The 20,618-nt window shown below is 36.8% G+C and overlaps 1 protein-coding gene across 1 annotated transcript; it reads right to left on the reverse strand.

The window, feature by feature from the left end:
• Window positions 1-13,029: 13,029 nt before the first annotated feature.
• SFRP2 (secreted frizzled related protein 2) lies at window positions 13,030-20,237 on the reverse strand. The gene is made up of 3 exons (XM_072405937.1): window positions 19,608-20,237; window positions 18,070-18,150; window positions 13,030-13,861 (listed from the first exon to the last, which is right to left on the reverse strand). Exons 1-3 carry the CDS (start codon window positions 20,101-20,103, stop codon window positions 13,557-13,559), a joined length of 882 nt encoding a protein of 293 aa, XP_072262038.1. The 5' UTR covers window positions 20,104-20,237; the 3' UTR covers window positions 13,030-13,556.
• Window positions 20,238-20,618: the final 381 nt, after the last annotated feature.

Consider the following 20,618-nt stretch of genomic DNA (forward strand, 5'->3'; position numbering starts at 1 on the left):
TACACATGAGGACCAGCTGGTGGTAACTTCTGAAAATAGCGAAGATAAAGTAAAGGGCAGTGGAGAGGAAGGCAGTAGAGCATGCATAAAAAGTCTTTATTTCGGGAGTTTTGTGTTTTTTAAATGGTGACAGGGTTTCTTTAAAAATAATGTATATGAAAATGTATTATCTACTATTCTGTCCACTGCTTTTTATATGCTTAAAAAACTAATTATAAATGCTTTGCTGGACTGCTTTACCATTTTTTTAGCTTTTTAGTGATATTACGTGAAAATGATTTTATAATTTAATTTTTTGCCTAGAAACCTGCCTGACAGCATTGAGAACATATTATGTAGCACTGTACATTAAATAGGGGTTACAAAAGACAGACAGATACAGACAGTGACAAAGGAGGAGGAGACGACCCTGCCCTGAGGAGCTTACAATCTAAGAGGTTGGGGAAGTAAAGTAAAGATCTCTGGTATACTAAAAAAATAGACAAGTATTATGATTATTTTACCTTTTACCTGGGCCTTAAAGTAACAGTACTCCTCCATATGTTACTTTCTTAGATTTATGTGCAGCATTGGGAGACATCTGCATTATACTAACAAAACTGATCAGTGGACATTTTCCTAACTTGTTAAACTATTGCTACCATGGAACTGACCTTTCAATGTGAAAATGAGAATTGGCAGTTGTCTGCATTTTTTGTTTTAATAATTTATTAAGTATGTCAAATTTATATAAAGAGTTCAAAAACTGTCTGGATCCTTCCTTATGGGGCTCCCATAGCATACACCATAACAAAAATCCATAGTAAAACATTAATAAAATAGAACATCTGGAGGTGATTACAATCGTAAAGCAATCTCTCCAAACAAGCAGAGATTCCAGAGATTAACTGCAAAAATATAATTCTGGAAAGAGAAAAAAGACATACAAAAATATATTGAAAAGCGTGACAAAACAAAAGGTTGTTTGAAAGGAAAACATTTTTCAATGTTATGCCTTATCTATTGAGGAAGTCCAATAAATCTGGGAATTGTTTAATGTACTGCAGTAGCATCCCATGAGAGCTCTACCCATGAGTTCTTGTCATGTATTTGGAGGTCCTTTTTGTTGGATATGATTCTATGATATGTGTCAAGCTACATTTTGTGGTAATAAATAATAACTTGGCAGTAATAAATAATGCAGTATTCCAGGCTGGAATGTCTCCCATTTGGTATACTAAAATTAAAACAAAAAAACAGCTCCATGTGCAGATACTTAACTGTATGGCGACAGAAGAGCAAGTAATCTGCATTGCATCACGTGAAGTCATTTCCTTAACCATAGTGGAGCAAATAAATCAATTGGTGTAAATGCTGAGTTCATAACAGTGGCATATCCAACAAAGCTCTGCAGAGAACATGAACCACTGACCTCAGACATTGTCCCAGTGTAGCTTTAAACCTAATTGTACCTACAATATATTAGAGCATAAATACAGTTATTTAACCTACCGCACATTAATATGGAATAAAATGCATTAATCCAAAGGGGGAAGATAAAAAACTGGCATTTGAGATCTAAGGTGGGAAATAAACTTCAGACTTTAATGCTACATGACTACATCATTAACCACCAAAACATCATGCTACATTTACAACACATAATTGTACATACATTTATTGTTATAGTTTAAAATGAGAATACTAGGTCCATCTTTTTGGGAGTTTATACTGTATTGGCTCAGGTAAACTAGAAATTAAAGCAACATATGCAATGCAAAACTTTAACAACTATACATTACAGGCAGAAGATGGGTATGGCTCGGCATTATTCTTTAGTTGAAACCAGACTTGAAATAGCCCTTAGGCTTCAGTGAAAAAAGTGTTCTGTCCTGGGCTCAACTGTGCTTTGGGAATCACTTTTTGCATACATGCCGTGCAGGCTGCCTCTCCTCGATGTACAGCAGTAGTTTGCTGTGTGACCAGCTGCGGAAAAACGTATGGTTTTATACCGGAGGTCCTAAAAGGCCCCAAGACTCCTTTATTTTTGGATCAGATCAGTGATGCCTATTTTTCATGTTCTAATGTCTGATTGCCTTTTGAGTTCAGCTGTGTAGAATATATTACCAGGCCATACCAAAATGTACAAGGAACCGCTTTGGGGCTATGGTGGGACTATGGTAGATATGGATGTTTCCAAGATCACAGCTTGCAATCCAGTGCCATGTTCTCAGCAGGTAGTGTTAGGAAATAGCAGGAGATAATAAATCCAAACTGCAGGTTAATTCATGACTTACCAATAGGAAAAAAAATTATAACACTGTTCCTTGTTTTCAAAATTGTACATAGGTTCTGTTTGTAACTAAAACAACTAAAACAATTGAGGGAAGCAAATGGCTCTTTGGTGTAAACTTCAATGTTTTCTTAGAGAATAAAGCTTTACTAAGTCATGAACCACTGATATGAAACAAGTTTAAATGGCAGGAATTGAGATTTCCCACACTTTTCTGGTCCCGCTATCACCCACCTACCAGGCAGTGAAAATAGCATCAGAATTTCATCCCCAAACACTATTTCCTTAACAAAGTTTGGATGGGCAGCTAACATATTTGAATTTACACACTTCTCAGAGCATGTGCTCCATTCAAAAAAGAGAGATGAGTATCTCAAAAGCAGGAGGCCAATTAAAGGTTAATGATCTCATGACAATATGTAATATTATTACCATAAAGTTTCGAATGTTATCTTTTTCATTTACATTCAGATTTAATTAAAGCATTAAGGGATATTTTGCAGTTTTCAGAAATTTGCAGTTCAATCAATGTTAGCTGATAATCGGTGTTTATTAAATTTACATGGCAATGTTTAGGTAAAGAAATACAAACAGACCAAGCCTGAACTGGGGAAATGGCTAGGTGCTAACATAGCTGATTTACATGTGGTACCAAAATATCAAAGTGTGAATATCATTAAGTTTAGGCTGTCTTTAAACTCACACTTGGGTTACTAATGACACACTTAACTTATCAACATTACTCGTAGTAATTAGATCAGTGGTAGTGAACTTACTTGATATAGGCTATGCCAGCAAACCAGATTCTCTAACCAATATAAACACAAACAAACAACAAGATAGTTATCATGTGTGCAGACCATTCCTTACCATGATGTCATAATGTGTTTACTCCTGAAATTACATCTAATTTACAACAGGCTATATCCCAGATTCAGTGTTCCTGATAATTCCATAATAGGTGTCCATAATAGTGCAGGAAATAATAATCAAATAAATAATCTAGTATGTACTTTATGTTGGAGCAAACAACAGATCACAATGACATACATTATCCAGAAAAGATGTTCTAACCATTGCTAGCCCCCACCTTCCCCAGATTATTAACATTAAACAGGATTTATAAAGCACCAACCTATTAAGCAGCGCTGTACAATAAATAGGGGTTGCAAATGACAGACAAATACAAACAGTGACAGAGGAGGAGAGGACCCTGCCCCGAAGAGCTTACAATCTAGGGGCAATTGACAACGCAAAGCGTACATTACACATCATCTGTATAACATGCTTTTTTATGTACTATAAATACCTAGGTACACAATTCTACATACACACAAACACCCATTTTTACATAGACCTTTATTGCTAAAGACGTAATATAAAGCGTGTTACTGCGTCTTCCTCAGGACTAATAGAAATCCTAATATTGGTTCTCAACTTGGAGAGTTGTGGAAACAGCAAAAGCTTGTTTAGGCTGTGAATTGTCATGCAGGAGTAATTGAAAACACAGCTGGGATGTCTGTGAAGATCTTAGTAAAAAGAAACATAAACACAATTTGCAGGCCACCAGGCTGTGACTGCATGCCACCAATCACTCACCAATACAGTAACAGACCTGACCATATCTCAAGCCAACAAAAGCAGCCAAAAGCAACCAAGTACACCACATACACAGAACTCCGAGAAACAAATCACTGGTGAAGGTAGGCTACCATGGAATAAGCTGGAAGATTCAACAAACCTAGAATGGATTTCTTAACAATTATTTGCTATTAGTTGGCAAATGTTTTCAATCCATTCCAGATTTGCTGGACCACCTATGGGTGACCCATGATAGTCTATCTTCACCAGTCTTGGCGAACTTTAATAAAATGTGTATACTCATTTAACATCATTACTCCATTCTGCTTTAATTTATTTGGATATGTTTTTGGCTTGGGAGTAAGATATTATCTTGTTTTCAATGGAATGTACAGTTTTCTTTAAACATATTTAAAAAATGCATACTACTGTGCATTGTGGTGTGCTTGGTCAAAAAATGGCATGTGCTCAGTTTTTGTCCATTTTGGTGTCATTAATTTGAATAGATAATCTTAGCACAAGGCACTTGAAAGGACAACATAAGCAAAACATTGGTACAGCTGATTTCAGTCTAAACAAATCAACTAAACTAAAACTAATGTAGAACAGTTATGGATTCCCTTTAAGACTAGCTCTTGGACTGGCTTATCTCCTAACAGCCCAAAGAACTGAAATTTAAAGCTTTAAGAATTGTTATAGTTGCTTTTCTTTAAAGCCAGTTTTTTGTTTCTTTATATTATAGAATGTGGTCTCTTTGTCTGCTCAGTTCACGAGAGATCACAGAAGCACACCATTAGAAAAACCGCAATCTTTGTATTGTAAGTAAAATGTTTGATGTTAACTGTCTCACCAATTACATATGAACAAAAGGCAACTTTTCCTTATTATCAAATTATACGCTGTTCATTTTGACCATTTATGACATCCATGTGAGTTGGTGGGTAGCCAAGTTTTACTATTTCAGATGTGTGAATTGTTACTGTATATGCTGCAAGCTGTGCAGATATTTGACCTCTTATTCAAAACCTGTTAATAACATATAACAATCTATTATAACTATAGAGCAAAACCTGTTATATATTACCTGCAAATAGCTCTTATAATAGGAAGGGATTGATCTATATCAGTGATTCCTGACCTTTTTAACACAGGGAAAAATTGAAAAAACTTCCATGTCTTCAGGGAATCCCCAGCTATAATTATTATACCCAGAGTTCACTGTACAATAGTGAGGTGGTTAATGGGAAGAATTCCTCTTTGATTGCTGACCATTGGGAATGATTGGTGATTGGATCCAAAAGATCATTGGTGTCACATTAATTGACCCAGAAGGCACAAACTGCTCATTGCTCAAGGAATTCCTAGCAACCTCTGGAGGGGCCATAGTTGAGAAAGACTGATAATGTCACTACGTAATCCTTCTTCTTCAAATCTATTTGACATAAAGGGAATCTATGCAGAGAGATGTATAAAAGTTGGTAAAGTGTTGGAGAATGCTAGGTCCCTGACTAGTCTCAGCACTAAGTAAGTCACTAAGTAAGTCCCATTCCTAGAACATGCATTGAAGTTGGGAGTTCAGTCTTTGAAGAGTTTACTGCCTGCATTTTGTATTACTGACTAAAGCTACTGAAAAGTTTCCATTACTTTTGTATGGGTTTGTTCTTATGCTATGTGTTTTGTGGGAGAAGATTTAGATGCTTGTAGACAGTTGGCTCTTCTAAGGTCTGTGGTCACCTTTATTAATGTCTATTTGGTTGCTAATTATTGTTTAAGTGTCCCTGTTCTTGGTTTTTATTGTTTAATTATTGTTCTTGGCCAATTATTGTTTAAGTGTCCATTTTTAGTCCCTGTTCTTGGTTTTCAGTAGGTTCTGTGCAGTAGACAAGTACAAAAAGCACCAGAAAGACAGGTGGAAAACAGGCTTATTTAGTGATCCTTAAAGTGTATATTAACGTAAAATTATATTTGTTATCTTTACATTCTTATTAAATACCTTTTTTCTCTTTCTTTTTTCTTAAATATGAAGAATTCCAGGTGATCCTACTAGTTTTACCTCTCTAGCTCTACTTTCTGCCCTTATTTCTCAAAGCCAAACAAGGCTGCAAGCCTTCTGGTAGCATTAATAATATTATTGTTATAAGCCACTATTTATATTGCACCAACATATTACACAGTGCTGTACAAAGTCCATAGTCATGTCACTAACTGTCCCTCAAAGGGGCTCACAAACTAATGTCATGGTCATGTCACTAACGTAGTTCAAGAACAATTTTTTCAGGAAAAGTCAATTACCCTAACTGTATGTTTTTTGTGATAAAGGAAACCTACAGAGAGACAGACACAGAGAACATACAAACTCCATGCAGATAGTGTCCTGGCTGGGATTCAAACCTGTGACCTAGTGCTGCAAAGGCCTGAGTGCTTACCACTGAGCCACTTTGTTAATCGATGAGCACAATTCCACTCACAACTCAGAAAAACAGGACATAGTACAGATGCACAGTTAGCCTACAGTCCTGTAAGTAGCACAACGAGCCCGTCACATGAGCTCTAGTGCAAAGAACATAATGATATTAGAAGAGAGCTGAGTAACAGAGAAATCACATAATAAAAGCTTATTTAGTAGTTAGACACAAACCTGAAACAAGCATGCAGATTACTATATGACATGGGATTGTGTGACCATAAACTTAACTCCTGAGCTGTATAGTCATTCTTGGTCAGTGATCAGAAGGCAGTGAAGGTCAAAGATACGAACACCAATCAGATGCATTCAAAGTTTGTTGGATCACCCAGGTTCTCCCATGATAGTCTATTTTCTCCAATCTTGGAAAGCTTTAATTAAACCAATCCAATCTCTCAAGGTGGGCCTGCATTAGGACCTTGTCCCTATTGGCTTTCAGAAAGATTTGGGCTGCAACGCAAGAAAAACGCTATGCTTCAACTTTGCTTTGCTCAAATTTACACAACAGAACAGGGAAACACAGGATGTTGTGGATCTGAAACAGGCCAAAGCAGCATTCTGCACTGAAATCAAGGCAAAGTGAAGCAAGCAAAGCTAATGTATCCATTGGGATCAGGAGACCAAATCCAGTCCAAGCCTAACACCTAACCAAGCCCTACTTCTAACACCAAATATGTATCCATAAATATATTTTAGATTGTCACACATCCCACATACTTCATAACTCTGCAGAGGAGATTTACTCTCTATTTTCACTTGAAAAATGTGTGATAAATTATATGAATGATAATAAGTATCATGATATGCATCGCTTTAATAAAGTAACACAGCTGTATTTAATTATCAATGAATAAATTGTTTTTGAAGGCCATCAAAAAAAGAAAAAATATGCTTTTCATAAAATATTAAAAAAGTGCAGCAGATTATTTTATTTGTAATAACAAAAACATGTTACAACTGTAGTATTTACAAAAAAATAAACTGTGAATTAAATTTTAATTTGAAGGGAATGTTTCTTCTTAGTATGGCATTAAAATTGAAATGTCTATCTCATTTTGGTTTATTGACAAAAAATCTTCATATTCTTGGTTTGGGTAGGCTAAACTATTAGGGTTATAGACATTCTTTATGTACATTAATGTTACAAAGCTACAATCAGCTTGCACATCCTGAGCCTCCTAAATTGCTTTTAATCACTGGATCTGGTTTGGTCTACATTAAGCCATTTCTCAATTATACCTTCAGTCTTCAATACTTGTCATTGCTAAAAGCAAGTAAAATGTTTTCAGAAGGAATGCAGTCTGCATTAACACAGTAAAAAAAAATATTCAGCTAATTCCTGAGAAAGTCGATAATACTAATTCCTGGAATTAACTTTTCTTTATTTGTTTCCTTTGGTTTGTAAAATATTCAATTGAAAGTGTTTTGTTTGTTCAATAATATTGGAATTTCAAAGTCATTTGGTTTTTTGTGCACACTTAATGTGTTATCTGAAGGAGTCCTAGGGTTCACACTAGCTTTCTCTTTTTTTTTTAAAGCGGAAGCACATTTTTACTGCAGGCTGAATTTAAGTTGTGGAGAATAGTATAAAAGATATGTTTGATCAGTTTAGCAAATTAAACTGGGCTTGATTGTCAGCTGACAACAGAAATTGGGAAGTGCATTCATCAACGGGTATTATTTGTCTCTGCTTGAAAAGATTTTAAAGGGATAAAACGTGCCCTGCCCTGATGTTATTATGTATATATTGTTTATTATTGTTAAAAATAAATAATTTTAGAATGTTTCATGAACTGACCAGTACCTGATACAGGTGTCTCTTCTCCATATCCATTAAGGAAAGCTTTAAATATACAAATAGGAAAAATTGTTGAAGTCTCTGGAAACATCGTACTGTATTTGCATATACAGGTTCACATTCAAAAATCCGGCAAGGAGTGCCGGATTTTTGAAAATTCCAGATTTTTGAAGGTTATTTATGCTGTATATATAAAAATAAAATAACACTAAATGAAATGATACTAAATGAAAAGCAATTAAAATTTTAATGTTCACCAACTAAAAAAAACAGTTTTACAGAATTTTAGTTTAACTAAACAAAATAGTGCCTCAGAAATTTATTCATTACTGTTCCATCGAAAAGAAGCTAAATAGATGGACTGTCAGGATGATTATCTTCATGACTGACAGTAACAGCATCCTCGGCAACAGGAACAGCTTTCATTTGCAGAGAAAAAGCAAGACCTTACAGCTGATTCTGGAGTACAGCACCTTTAAAACATAAATGGCGCCTCCAGAAAACAGTGTAAATTTGAAAATGCGCTCTAAAATCGATGCTGGAAAACTGAAGAATCCGGATTATCGATGGCTGGATTTATGAATGTCAACCTGTATCTATTTTTTGTGAGAGTACTTTAAATTAAAACAAATTACTTTATATTTTAGTATACATTGCACAATTCCCTAAGAAAACACCATATAAACCAAATATGTGTTTTATGAAATGTTATCACCTTGGTAATATTTTAAAGCTAAACCCATCCATGACAATACTCTCCCACCCTGTGTAACAGTCAGAATTCAGTTTAGGAATCTCTGCTTGAGGACACACAGACTGTTCATATCTGCAGATGGAGGTCAAGCAGTGTAAACAGCCTTGTCACCTGTTTTACACAGTTGTGTCTGTTTTTACACTTTGCCTCTCCATGTGGAAATGTAGTTGTTTGTAGGGATGTAGACATTTTCATCTTCTGTAAAGAGGATGTGGGCAAACTAGGGAACAGATGACCCAGTACACAGGGGCAGACACAATAATAAAAGTCCATGCATGCAGACTGTCCTTCACCCATTTAAGCTCATTACATCAGCCCATAAAATAATAAACTCAGTCATGAAGTGATTGGTTTCTTGAGCATATGGCTCATTCCTTCACTTTCTCAATGGAAATAGTGTAGTAATATAAAGTGGCATTGACTCACAGGCTAATACACAAACTGGAATATACACCTTGCATGTTCACTTCCCCTTCTAAGTAGCACTATCGCAAATGGCTTTTATTTACGTCTACTACTCATACTGTGTGCCTATAGCCGTGCTTGGAAGGAACTGTAAGGCAGACATATGGCCAGGGAAATTGCTCCCGTGTCCCCACCTTCACTAGATACCCAGTGATTGGAGTGCCAGACAATGGTTTTCTTTACAATACCAACTACTAGTCCAGTTGTTATCCAACAATTCATGATCTTATATGTAATGTTGACCACCGAGAAGAACTCAGCCCGGAAAAAATAGTCATGCACAAACTTTTTCACAATCCAAGAACTTATGTCTATCCAAACTAGTCCTAGACAGTGTCTGTGTTGGGACATTAGGACTCATGAGAGAATAGATTGGGGTGTGCGGTTCTGTGTACTATAAAACTCTTCAAAATTAAAAACACTTGTGAGAAATCTTAATTATTAAATTACCTTCAATTTAAAGTGCACCTGTACTTAGACCTTTCAGGTTTACACAAAAGTTTATTCCTTCATTCCAGTATGCCTTTTTCCCCTGTGCTCTCCTAAAGCCAAGTTTACTCCAAAAATATCTCCCCAGACATGTTATATGTACCTCATCCTACAACAATTCAGTCCCGGATTCTTGGGCATCCAATCACCAGGCCTAATCACTGTCACTGGGGTGCAGGTGGGAAGGAACTTGTTCCAGACAATTTTAGAACTTACACAGGGCTTTTCCTCAGGGCACATGGGAAGTATGTAAGTAGCGAAGGGGTTAGGCTATAAATCAAACCTGTTACTATTACTCATTAGGGACGAAACACAGAGATGCCTTTTAGGAGCTAAAAAATAAATGTTAATAACAAACACCAAATAACATGTAATTTCATTAAAATATTTAATTTGTTACAATATGACTAAACTGTGATATGAAAATTCCAACCAATAGAAAAGGGTATTGCAATGTAATCATTGGGGCCAAAAGTAATAAAAGAAGCATAAATCTACAATACAAGATAGGAGGAATAATGTGCTGATTATATACAATATTGCAAGGATCATCTTGACTATTTACAATATTTTACAACTCTTTCATTTACTCACCTAATATATATTACAAAGAAGTTATGTATGGTATGCATTAAAATTATAACCATTTGACATCAGTTGTTTTTCTATGTAAATATGTTTTACAATTATTCATTTATTTTGTCTTTTTTTGTTGGATTTTATTAGATGGTTTTTAAACCGTAAGACACTGACTGATACTGATGAATAGGTTAAACAATAAAATTGTTTTCAACAATGTACTTTTTGCAAATATTGCCTTCTGTCTCTTGGTGGCCACCATATTATTAGGGGAAAGGTGTTGGGTTTTGGGAAGGCAAGGGACAAATTGGCATCCCAAAAGTTTAGCTACAAGCTCGGAATATCACATTTTATTTAAGTGCAGGAATCAGTAACTATCCTCCAAATGCTTTGTGCTGCCCTTGTGGAGAAATACATTGGTGTGAGTATTGACATCATCATGCATGCTCATGAGGGACTTTTACATATTCCCTCTCTAAACTGCAAATGCTACAAAAAGCAGTAGAACCTTAACTCTTGTAAACAAGCAGTTTGCAGTACCAACAGCAAGAAATCAAACTCTTTGTATCATCCATAGCAAAGATCAGTTTGGCTGGTGTATTTTATACAAAACTTTTGCCCACTAGCATATCATCCAGTAATGCAATGACATTCTATAGAGTGTTTTTGCTAAGGTGATAATGTTAACAATGGTTCTTTCAATACCTGCACACTGAAAATCTCATTGTTTGTCCAGGATGGTAAACCCTTTTTGTAGGTTTAAAATAAAACATCTTTAAAAAGTAACCATTGCTCTGACCATTAATAATAAATTGTTCATAAAAAAGAATAAGAACCAATGTAAATACAAGCAGCAGAGACCAACAGTTACTATGAAGGTTCATTATTCACTTATCATATAAATCAGAGTGGCTAGGAAGAGATACTGGTGGTAGTTTCTGTTGACTTAAAATTTTATCATCTATTTTTCTTTTGTAAGCCAGCTAAAGACAGCGGATTTACAATCATAGAGAAATGGAAGGCATTGTATTTCTTTCAGTTAGGCACAGCATAACCTACATAAAGATTCCTCTACATTTACCTTACTAAAGCTACTATCTGCCTGGAAAACTTTCCTTTACACTACTCAAACCATATAGGCCTAAATACAGTTTAAAACACATTTAAAATGGCTCACTGCTGTTTCCTAGGACAAACTGCTTTCCAAATGAAATAAAAAGGTACGTAAATAAAATATATTTTTTTCCAAGAGTAGCTGAAAACACATACAGTGGAAATACCTTCACAGTAGCCCACGTGGCCTATAATAAAGCTTGTGGACTGCAGGAAGGGGAGGTATACAGATCAAAATTCTCTCCAGATGTCTTCATAGAGTCTTTATATTATTGTATTCATTTGTGTCCTAATGTAAGAGAATGTATTCACTCTTCTCCATTTTTGTCCAGATTTCAGGAGCTGAAGGATACCCAAAACATTTTATATACAACTGTAAATACACACCTCAGACTTACTACTGGATATAACCACTAAATATATAACCTGTGTGTTAAATTGTCTGATAACTTTCTGCTGCACAAAATCATTAGACACAAGAACAAAAGACATTGGGGTTAACGTATTTGAAGAATAGAACATGTCCACAAGTGTATTCTCACAATGCAATGAATAAACATTTTAATTTCTCTTGCATATGGTTGGGTATTTAAAGTGAACACAGATTTATAATTTGCTCATTTTATAGAACATTCTCTTAATAAGTGAACTTTTACTGCTTTAGTACGTCAGTTCTATTGGCTGTAGAACACAGATTGACAGGGCCATTTCTGCCCTGAGGCAAGATGAGTTTTGGCCTCATGTGGCACCCATAACAGCCAAGAGTTCTAACCCTGCTTCATGTACTCTTACTGGTAGGAATACCAGGGCAACATTAAAAAAGATTTATAAGAGCAAATGCAGCAATAATCAGAAGGATCTTGGTGGCCACTGGACTCATCAGACAAAGTAGGCAGTATTTCAGGACCATGGGAACACTTTTGCAGGTAGGAAGTGCTCTAGAACAGCGGTCACCAACCGGTGGTCAGCGGACCACTGGAGGTCTGCGAAAAAAATGTTGGTGGTCGGCGGCTCTGGCTGGTGCACCTCCGAGTGGGGCCAGGAGAAAGACCTCGCTGGAGGGACGCACCGGCCAGAGCTGTGGACCACATCCCCAGTACAGTTCCCAGGCTCGGAGAAGTGGGCAGGCTGTGGTCCGGGCCCGCCCTTTCCCAATGCAGACTCAGAGCATGTGCGTTCGGGGGCCGGTGATTTTAGTGGTCCGCAGAACCGAAAAGATTGGCGACCACTGCTCTTGAAATGACACACCAGCTCATGTTGGTCACTAGTACTGCTGAGTTCTTTGCTTCTTGAAGGTCTGCTTATGCAGTTGGAAGAATATTCACAGCCAAATGACTGATGTTTTTGATTAAATGACAGCTGCCCCTTCCAATTTATCTGATAATTCTATCAATCTCAAAATTACAATTGCTGGAGATGATGGTTGGGTTGGTATTATATATGTTGTCATATTATTAACATTTGTTTCTTTCCTGTCATAGAACAATCTGTCAATTACCGTCAAACTCCACTGGTACCGTAATATAATAGCGTTTAATTTATGAACATAGAACATGTAACATTCAGTACTCATTCCACTGCTTAAAACAACATAGCACTGCTTACCCAATGTTAGTTCCTTTAAATACTAAACAGATGCCAGTTTATAAAAATACAAAAAGAACTGCTAATATGTTTTTTTTTAAGTACACTTGTCAAGTGGGATGCAAACTCCTGATATCTTAAATGCTGTGTTCTAACAAAGCTATCACTTCTAGAAGCATACAAAAGTATAAACAGTCTCTTAAGTTTGCATCCAGTAAATATTTTTCTAGCTCTTTACTCGCGGCCATCATAAAAAAATTTGGATTTTTAAAAAATTTTCATAATATTTACAAGGTTTGCTTCAATTTTAATATTAATAATAAAAATAATAATAATAATTATATTCATAAAAAAGGCATCGCCCCCACCTTTTCAGCTATAGGGGTGGGTTCCCAGATAAGGGAGGAAGGTGCAAAAAAATAGACTAGCCCCAGTGCTGAAAAAGTTAATGAAAGGCCTAGCACTGCAGCTTGCGGATGCTGCGAGAGATCCTTTTAAACTCCCGTTGGCCTTTCTGCCACCGTTTGACTGAGGTGATGACCAGCTCCCCTCCGAGCTTTTGTCCCATCACTAAATAGGGAGCGTTAATATCATTCATCTCATCGCAGGTACACTGCAGGCCATCTTTAAGCCACAGCACAGTCTTCTTCAAATCCCTTTCTGTCACCCCATTCAGTTTGTAAATGGTTTTGCTCTTTGTCTCCGGGATGATCTTAGTGTCCCCATTGATGTAGGCGATCTCCTTCACTTTTATCTTCAGGGCTAATGGAGGCAAAAAGAGAGGGAGGGGGGTACAAAGAGAAAGAATGGTGAGAAAAAGTCTGACACAGGCACATTAGAACTCAGAAAGAGCCAGTCTGGGGTGGGATGTGTTGATAATGAAACTGTCAGGCCCTGACACAATTACAGCAGGTGGCTCCATTTTACACCACAAAGGGCATCAAAGTCATTTATGTCAAACCCGTCATTCTTAACCCCTACAGTGCCTGACTAACACAACAACTGCACAGCTGAATGGACGCTTCACCAAAAGGGATAAGAATGTCTCCATAAAAAAAGTTAAATGATTGTGGAATATTTAAACATATGTTTTCATTACACATAGACTCAATGGAGGAATATAACATCTGCAATCCAGGGGGGCAGCCTGAGGCCCATAGCTCTGAATGGGGGCCCAGATCTATACCATTTAAAACAAGTTGTACGATTGTGACCACCGCAAGAAGAAAAATGCGGGTTAGCTAAAAGTCTTGGAATATACTAACATCAGGAGAGATCTGCTCTGATGCCATATAAATGGTTTAACGAAATGGTTAAAATGGCTTATAAATGGTTTTTAATGAATTAACATTTTTTGGTTGCTTTATTAGATGATACAATGGCAAGAAGTGCAGTTAACAGAAGCATGTAACTTAACATAATGTAACACTGAATTCTAAAACACCAGTTAAAGAAAAAAAGAATACACTACCTTTTGTTTGACCGATATATATTTATACATATCTATAAAATTTAAATAATATATATAAAACAGTATAAAAAAACTATATATATATATATTCATATGACAAACTGTAGGAATTTGTAGACTGCTTGCACGCAGAATACTTCCAAAAATCTAATTTTCTGCATGTGTTTTTGGCTCACTTAAGTTTGTATGCAACTTGATTTTTAATCACAGCCATGCTCAGATTTAATTTTTTAAAGTTTTAATTTTCATCTCACTTTTTGTATTCTATAAAGCCCAAGGGTAATATAAGATGCTTTTTCTTATCATTGCACACTGATTACCCTGATGATGATAAAGGCAGACCCTCAGCAGTGGACTTTACTAAGTCAAACATTGATTTCTCTCGAACAGAGAATCTGTCATTTTACTTTGACATTTAAAGCCATTACTGTGGCTGTGCCCTTACATTTTAATCCATCATACTTTATGGGGAAAATGAAATTAAAGAGATTTTCTGAGTATTTCTATTCCTCTAAGTGTTTAGGAGAACACGAATATTGTAATATAATACGTTATTTTGTTTTTTGGAAGAAGACTTTGTTTCTTAAAACATATTTCTGGAAACTGCATACCAGCAAATTTACAGAATTGATTAGTCTGTTTCCATTCTCCTTATCTAAATGTTGGAGCCACATAGTATGAATGATTTACACTGTGCTCAGTATGTGTGTAATTACCAGCATGGCTTTCATTACTTTATACAATATTTTGGCTGAAGTATAAAATACTGACGGAAAAGTAAGTAAAATGATGCCTGTGATAAGTAACCAGAGCGCAGCCTTTTTATGAAAGTCACTGCCACCCAGTTGGTTTGGTACAATCAACACATTTTCTTTGTATGTTTAAAAGAAATCAAAAAGAAAAAAAATGATTAAAAATGCATAAAAATGTACTTAATTAAATACAAATGAACATCTCATTATAGCCCATGACTCGTTAGTATATCTTGTTTCCTGATTCCTGTGCAAGTACAATTAGGTTTCTGCTTGTAGTGGATACTTTCAAGAGTATAAACTATAGTCATCTAAATTGACGGATGCATGGGGAGCCCTAAAACCTAAAGTTCTCTAATGTCTAATATTTCATAACCTGGCCCTGCACACTGGCAGCAGTGGTGTGCCATTTAAAAAGTGGGGAGGTTTGAAAGGTGATGTATTTTAGGGCTTTATAGGTGCCCATCATATTGGTTGAAGGTAAGTGCGGGCCAAATCACCTATTCTTAGTGAAGACTTCTAGACCCATGCTATTCCAATATGTTAAAATCCAGGGTTATGCTAAAGGGATAGGATTCAGGGGGGTAGGTGTTGGGTAAACTATTAGGGTTGTATTTTTAAAATGAAAGCAGTGTAGGCATCTAAACAACTTGCTATCAATGTTTTGTAAGAGTATATTTACAGCAGAGCTCAGTCAGGTGTGATGTAGTGTAAAGAAAGAACAGAAACGGTCATCGGTATACTGCTTCTCCTTTCACTGTCCATTTACAGGGTGGTGGTAAGGACCTGTGCATAAAACCCCACCAGAAAAGTTCAGGTTCCCTCCCTGTATAAATGTCAGGACTGGATGGACAGACATATATATGGCCATCAAACACCTCCTTTACATTTAATTGGCGTATTTAGCTGTTTGCCTGAATTTCAGGTTTTATTTTTAGCATCAGATCCCAAATAAAAAGTAATTTAAGCTGTCAAACAATACATCATGGGAGAGGAATATGAATGTGACTATATTGTACAACATCAATGCTGAGATAGAATTGTAACGTTCTGTTAACTTTGGAACAACTGCTCAGTTTATGGGCTAAAATACATTACACTGAACGTGGCTACAAATTCCCAGAGGAAGCAAAGCGACTCAAACATTTGGAGAATGGGCCCAGGTCCTGTCTGCAAGTTTTATACCATCACCACATGGTAATGACTTTGGAAATAGAATTGTCTGGGTATTTTAAATGAGCCAGGCGCTGTCAGCCTCCTTGGTGTGTGTTTTCTGTATTAAAGTGCCAGCTTGTTTTCATTTGTCAGGATTAATATCCCGTACAAGCAAGGCCATGCTGCTTCATACAAGTGCTACAATTGTACAGATGTTACGGCTGCACTAGAACTGCCCCATAGACTTTTTTTTTTATCATTCACGTCTAACTAATCAACATCTAACATCATCAATCAAGTCTGAAGTCATAATGTTCTGGCTGTTTTTCTAGGGTTCCTAGAAGTCACCCCCTAGTTTAAATAGTAGCTGTATGATTTATGTTAGCAATAGCTTTTGTTTCCTGTTATATGGAACATAGTGGAAAGCTTGTTTATAACATCGGCCAGCTCCATGTCAGCTCAAGTCTACCTTCTAATTGCACGTCACACTACCTGTACCCAAACAAGCCGCCCTGTCCGCCAATCAAGCTACAATAACAAATGGTTCTGGGAGCTAAGAAAAATGGCTTGCTTTCTTTAGAGGGCTGCTGGCTTTGTAATCACAATTAGATTTATCTCAATTTCTAATAAGCTTATTGGAGAAGTTTTCCTTCTTTTTTTTTTTTTTTTAATTTTTCATTATTGAAGGATTTCTAGGAGCTTGTAGAATAATGAAATCCAATTAGTTCCTTTGCATTATTTAGTGTTATAAGATTTGAAAAACTTTTAAGGGTAAGACAGCAAACAATTGTTTAGGTCTATTATTTATATAGGACTGTGCTTGTTGTTAGAAGCTGCCAGACAGTGGACAGATAATCACCTTTTTGTGTTCTGTAAAATCCCCTGCTCTCACTGCCATCACAGGGAACAATATGGAACAATAGGCACTGAGTAAAAACTTATAACTTGATTGATATCCTTGTCAGAGAGAGGGTTGGCAGCGAGACGAGGGGATTTTACAGAACACAGAAGATGATTATCTGATTTTGATCATTGATATGTACATATATATATATATATATATATACAGGTTTTATATATATGTTACTTCCACCAAATGCATATGGACAAATAAAACCAGCCAATCTATATGCACATAAAGTAGAATTAAACCACTAACATAACATAAAACAAAAATAATGGCCTTTCCAAGACTTAAAAAAAACTTTTGTAAAACATTCCAATTCAAGCCTGTGGAATCAATTGAGCAGCCCACCAACAATGGGATCCCGCATCTGAGCACTGCATGAAATCCTAAATTAAACACACTGTCTGCTAAAAAAAACAAGCCAAAAAACTTGTAAATCAATTGCATTCATTTTAATGATAATGAAAAAGACTGTTAGTTCATTTACATTTTCTAAGCGGTGAAATGCTTGTTTAACCACTTGCCTGAACAAGTCCCTATAGACCTAAACAGCAACTCCATAAAGATCTTTATTTAGATTGGAGCATTCAAATGCAAAAAAGCCTAATCTGAACCATCATCCTTGTACATTTTAGCAACAATTAAAACATATTTACTATAGAACACATATTATATGTTTTCTTACCAAAATCATTTTTGCAGAGGTTCTCTACGATGTCATTGTCATCTTCATTGCTGCTTTTACATGCATCACAGACTTTGGGTGCTGTAAAGAACAGAAGAGATTTTAGGAAGGCTGTTTTTACACTTACTGGACAGCAGGCGGCGCTAAGTAACAACATGGTTTACCAGGCATCCTCATACCTTCAAATATGACTCAGATACAGATTTGACCTAAGCTTTAAATTTAAGGAGCTACTTTGTCCCAGGAAGACTTTATCCTTGACTGGCATTGCTAATGTTTTATTTCATAACATCTCATGGAAGAAAAAACATACTTAAACCATTTTCATAATCCACAATTTGTAACATATCCTGAGATCAGCAGTAAGAAGTGCCAGGCACAGTCAGTATCCTGGCACAGGGGCGAAGATTGCATTAAAATGTGCTTTTCAAGATTTGGATAGAGTGGTCACGGATTAGAACCCCTGTAAGGCTTGTATTGCTGTCTGTGTTCCCCCTTCTCATTTTCTATGATAACTGGGAGCATAGGACAAATAAAAAATGTTGAAGCTGTGATCAAAATCAGAATATGAGGAAGAAATTTCCAATAGGGTCACTTGTTCCATTGACAACTGAGAATTGATTTTTCCTAATTTGGGGGGATTTATTTTGTCCTGTTGGATCTAAAGGACAGCAGGGAAAGGGAATTTCCCTGGCAAACACTGGCAAAAAAACACATTTCCACTAGTTTCAGTAAGGGCTTTAAGTGTATCCATAAAAAAGTTTGGGCTTTAGATACATTTCAGAAACAGCAGATCCTGAGTTTTTTTTATCCATCCACTGGTTTGTCTTTGGAGTTTATTAAATTCATATGAGCTAATTTAAAGATTGTACCCATTAGGATCATTCAGAGGCACATGCTGCTCCATGCCAGTAAACTTGTCTTGCATTTCCTCCAGTCTGTACAGTAAATAGAAGGTAGGACTATTTAAAAGCATACTTAACTCTCAGCAAAAGATTTCATACTGCCTTGTTAATTTGGAAAAGAGGACATCAGAATGTACTCAGGTCTAGATTTTATGGCAACCAGATGGGGGACATCTTTATGAAGAGTTTTATAGTGCTAATGGGGGCTTACAGGGCTGCTCCAGTGCATGTCCAGGACTGCAGAGCTCTGGGGATACAATGATCTCACATGGATTTATATTCTTGCTTAGTTTTCTGATCAGAAATGTATTATTTGCTGTTAGGGTGAATAAATAAAACAATGTAACCAAGTCTTAGCTGCACCATTGGAAGGTCTATTTATATATATATAAATCAAAATATTTTCAGAGAAGCAGTTTATGAAAATTTATCATTCACACCTATTTCAATGTATCAAAACAATCACTTAATAATACAAAATCATCATTATTAATAGTTAATTAGGTAAATGCTAAATTTGCAATTCTGGGAGCAGCTCCAATTTTTTTACATAACTCCTAATTTTTGAATATAATATCAGCATGTGTTAGATGTCAGTGTGAGCAGATGTGGGGCATTAGTTGGCATGCTTACCTTCCCTGGTGGCTGGCACTACATGGTCCATGCTGGCTGGGGGGATGCACAGGTCATTGTCCTGGGGGAAGCGGCTGCAGTCCAACATGTCAGGCCATGGGAAGCCAAATGCAGACATGACCGGGGCACAGCTGTCCTTCACCTGCTCACATAGGGATCGGCATGGTTTGATGGTCTCATCCAGGTCATCAATGCACACAGGAGCAAAGAGGGAGCACAGGAACTTCTTGGTGTCCCGGTGGCACTGCTTCTGGATGAGTGGGATCCAGGAGGAAGCTTGTTGCAGCACCTCCTTCATGGTCTCATGCCCCAGCAGGTTGGGCAGTCTCATATTGGGGTACTCGATGTCATGGCACAGGAGCAGGGTGGCAGGGATGGGTTTGCAGTTGCTCCTCTTGTAAGAGAATTCTGGCTGTCCAAAAGGAAACAAGCCCCTCACCGAGTCCATGCAGGCAATGACCAGCAGCAAAAAGGTGAAATAGGTTTTGTGGCACATGGCTGATCCAAGGCTGCAGGTAACAATAAGATTGCTGCGCTGGTGACTGCTGTGCTAATGCTGCTCCCAGCTCTGACTACATGCGCATTCCCAGGCTCCAGCATCCAAGGGACACACTGATCAGATGCTCTGCTAACAAGACTTTTCTTCATGTTTTATGCAAATACAAGCAGGGGGAGGAGGCAGCTGACAATGATCAGAGGAGGATTGGTCACTGCCTGCCTGATCCTCAGGGAATTGTCCTTTAAAAGAAAACTTGCAGCATACTAGAGATCAGGGAAGAAAAGTCTGACAAAAGACTCAGCAGTGTATTGTCTGTACAGCCTGAGATCCTCTGCTTCTACAGCTTCACAACAATCCCAAACTTGCCATGAACATTGCATGTGATTTCTTGATGGGGCTCCTGTGATTCTATATGATGGCACATGAGAAACTGCATGAGACACATGGCTGTCCCATATTAAAGGAAAAGTTAACCCCTGTGTGTTTTAAACAATGTCAAGCGTATATTAAAA

The sequence above is a fragment of the Pyxicephalus adspersus genome, chromosome 3 (assembly GCF_032062135.1).
Source record: "Pyxicephalus adspersus chromosome 3, UCB_Pads_2.0, whole genome shotgun sequence".
Classification (NCBI taxonomy): Eukaryota; Metazoa; Chordata; class Amphibia; order Anura; family Pyxicephalidae; genus Pyxicephalus; species Pyxicephalus adspersus.

Excerpts from the sequence above, each read along its gene's own strand:
- SFRP2 (XM_072405937.1), bottom strand. The coding sequence starts at position 20,103 with ATGTGCCACAAAACCTATTTCACCTTTTTGCTGCTGGTCATTGCCTGC. Across the intron at positions 18,151-19,607 it reads AGTGCCAGCCACCAGGGAAG|CACCCAAAGTCTGTGATGCA; the intron begins GTAAGCATGCCA and ends TGTTCTTTACAG. Across the intron at positions 13,862-18,069 it reads CCTCTGCAAAAATGATTTTG|CCCTGAAGATAAAAGTGAAG; the intron begins GTAAGAAAACAT and ends TGCCTCCATTAG.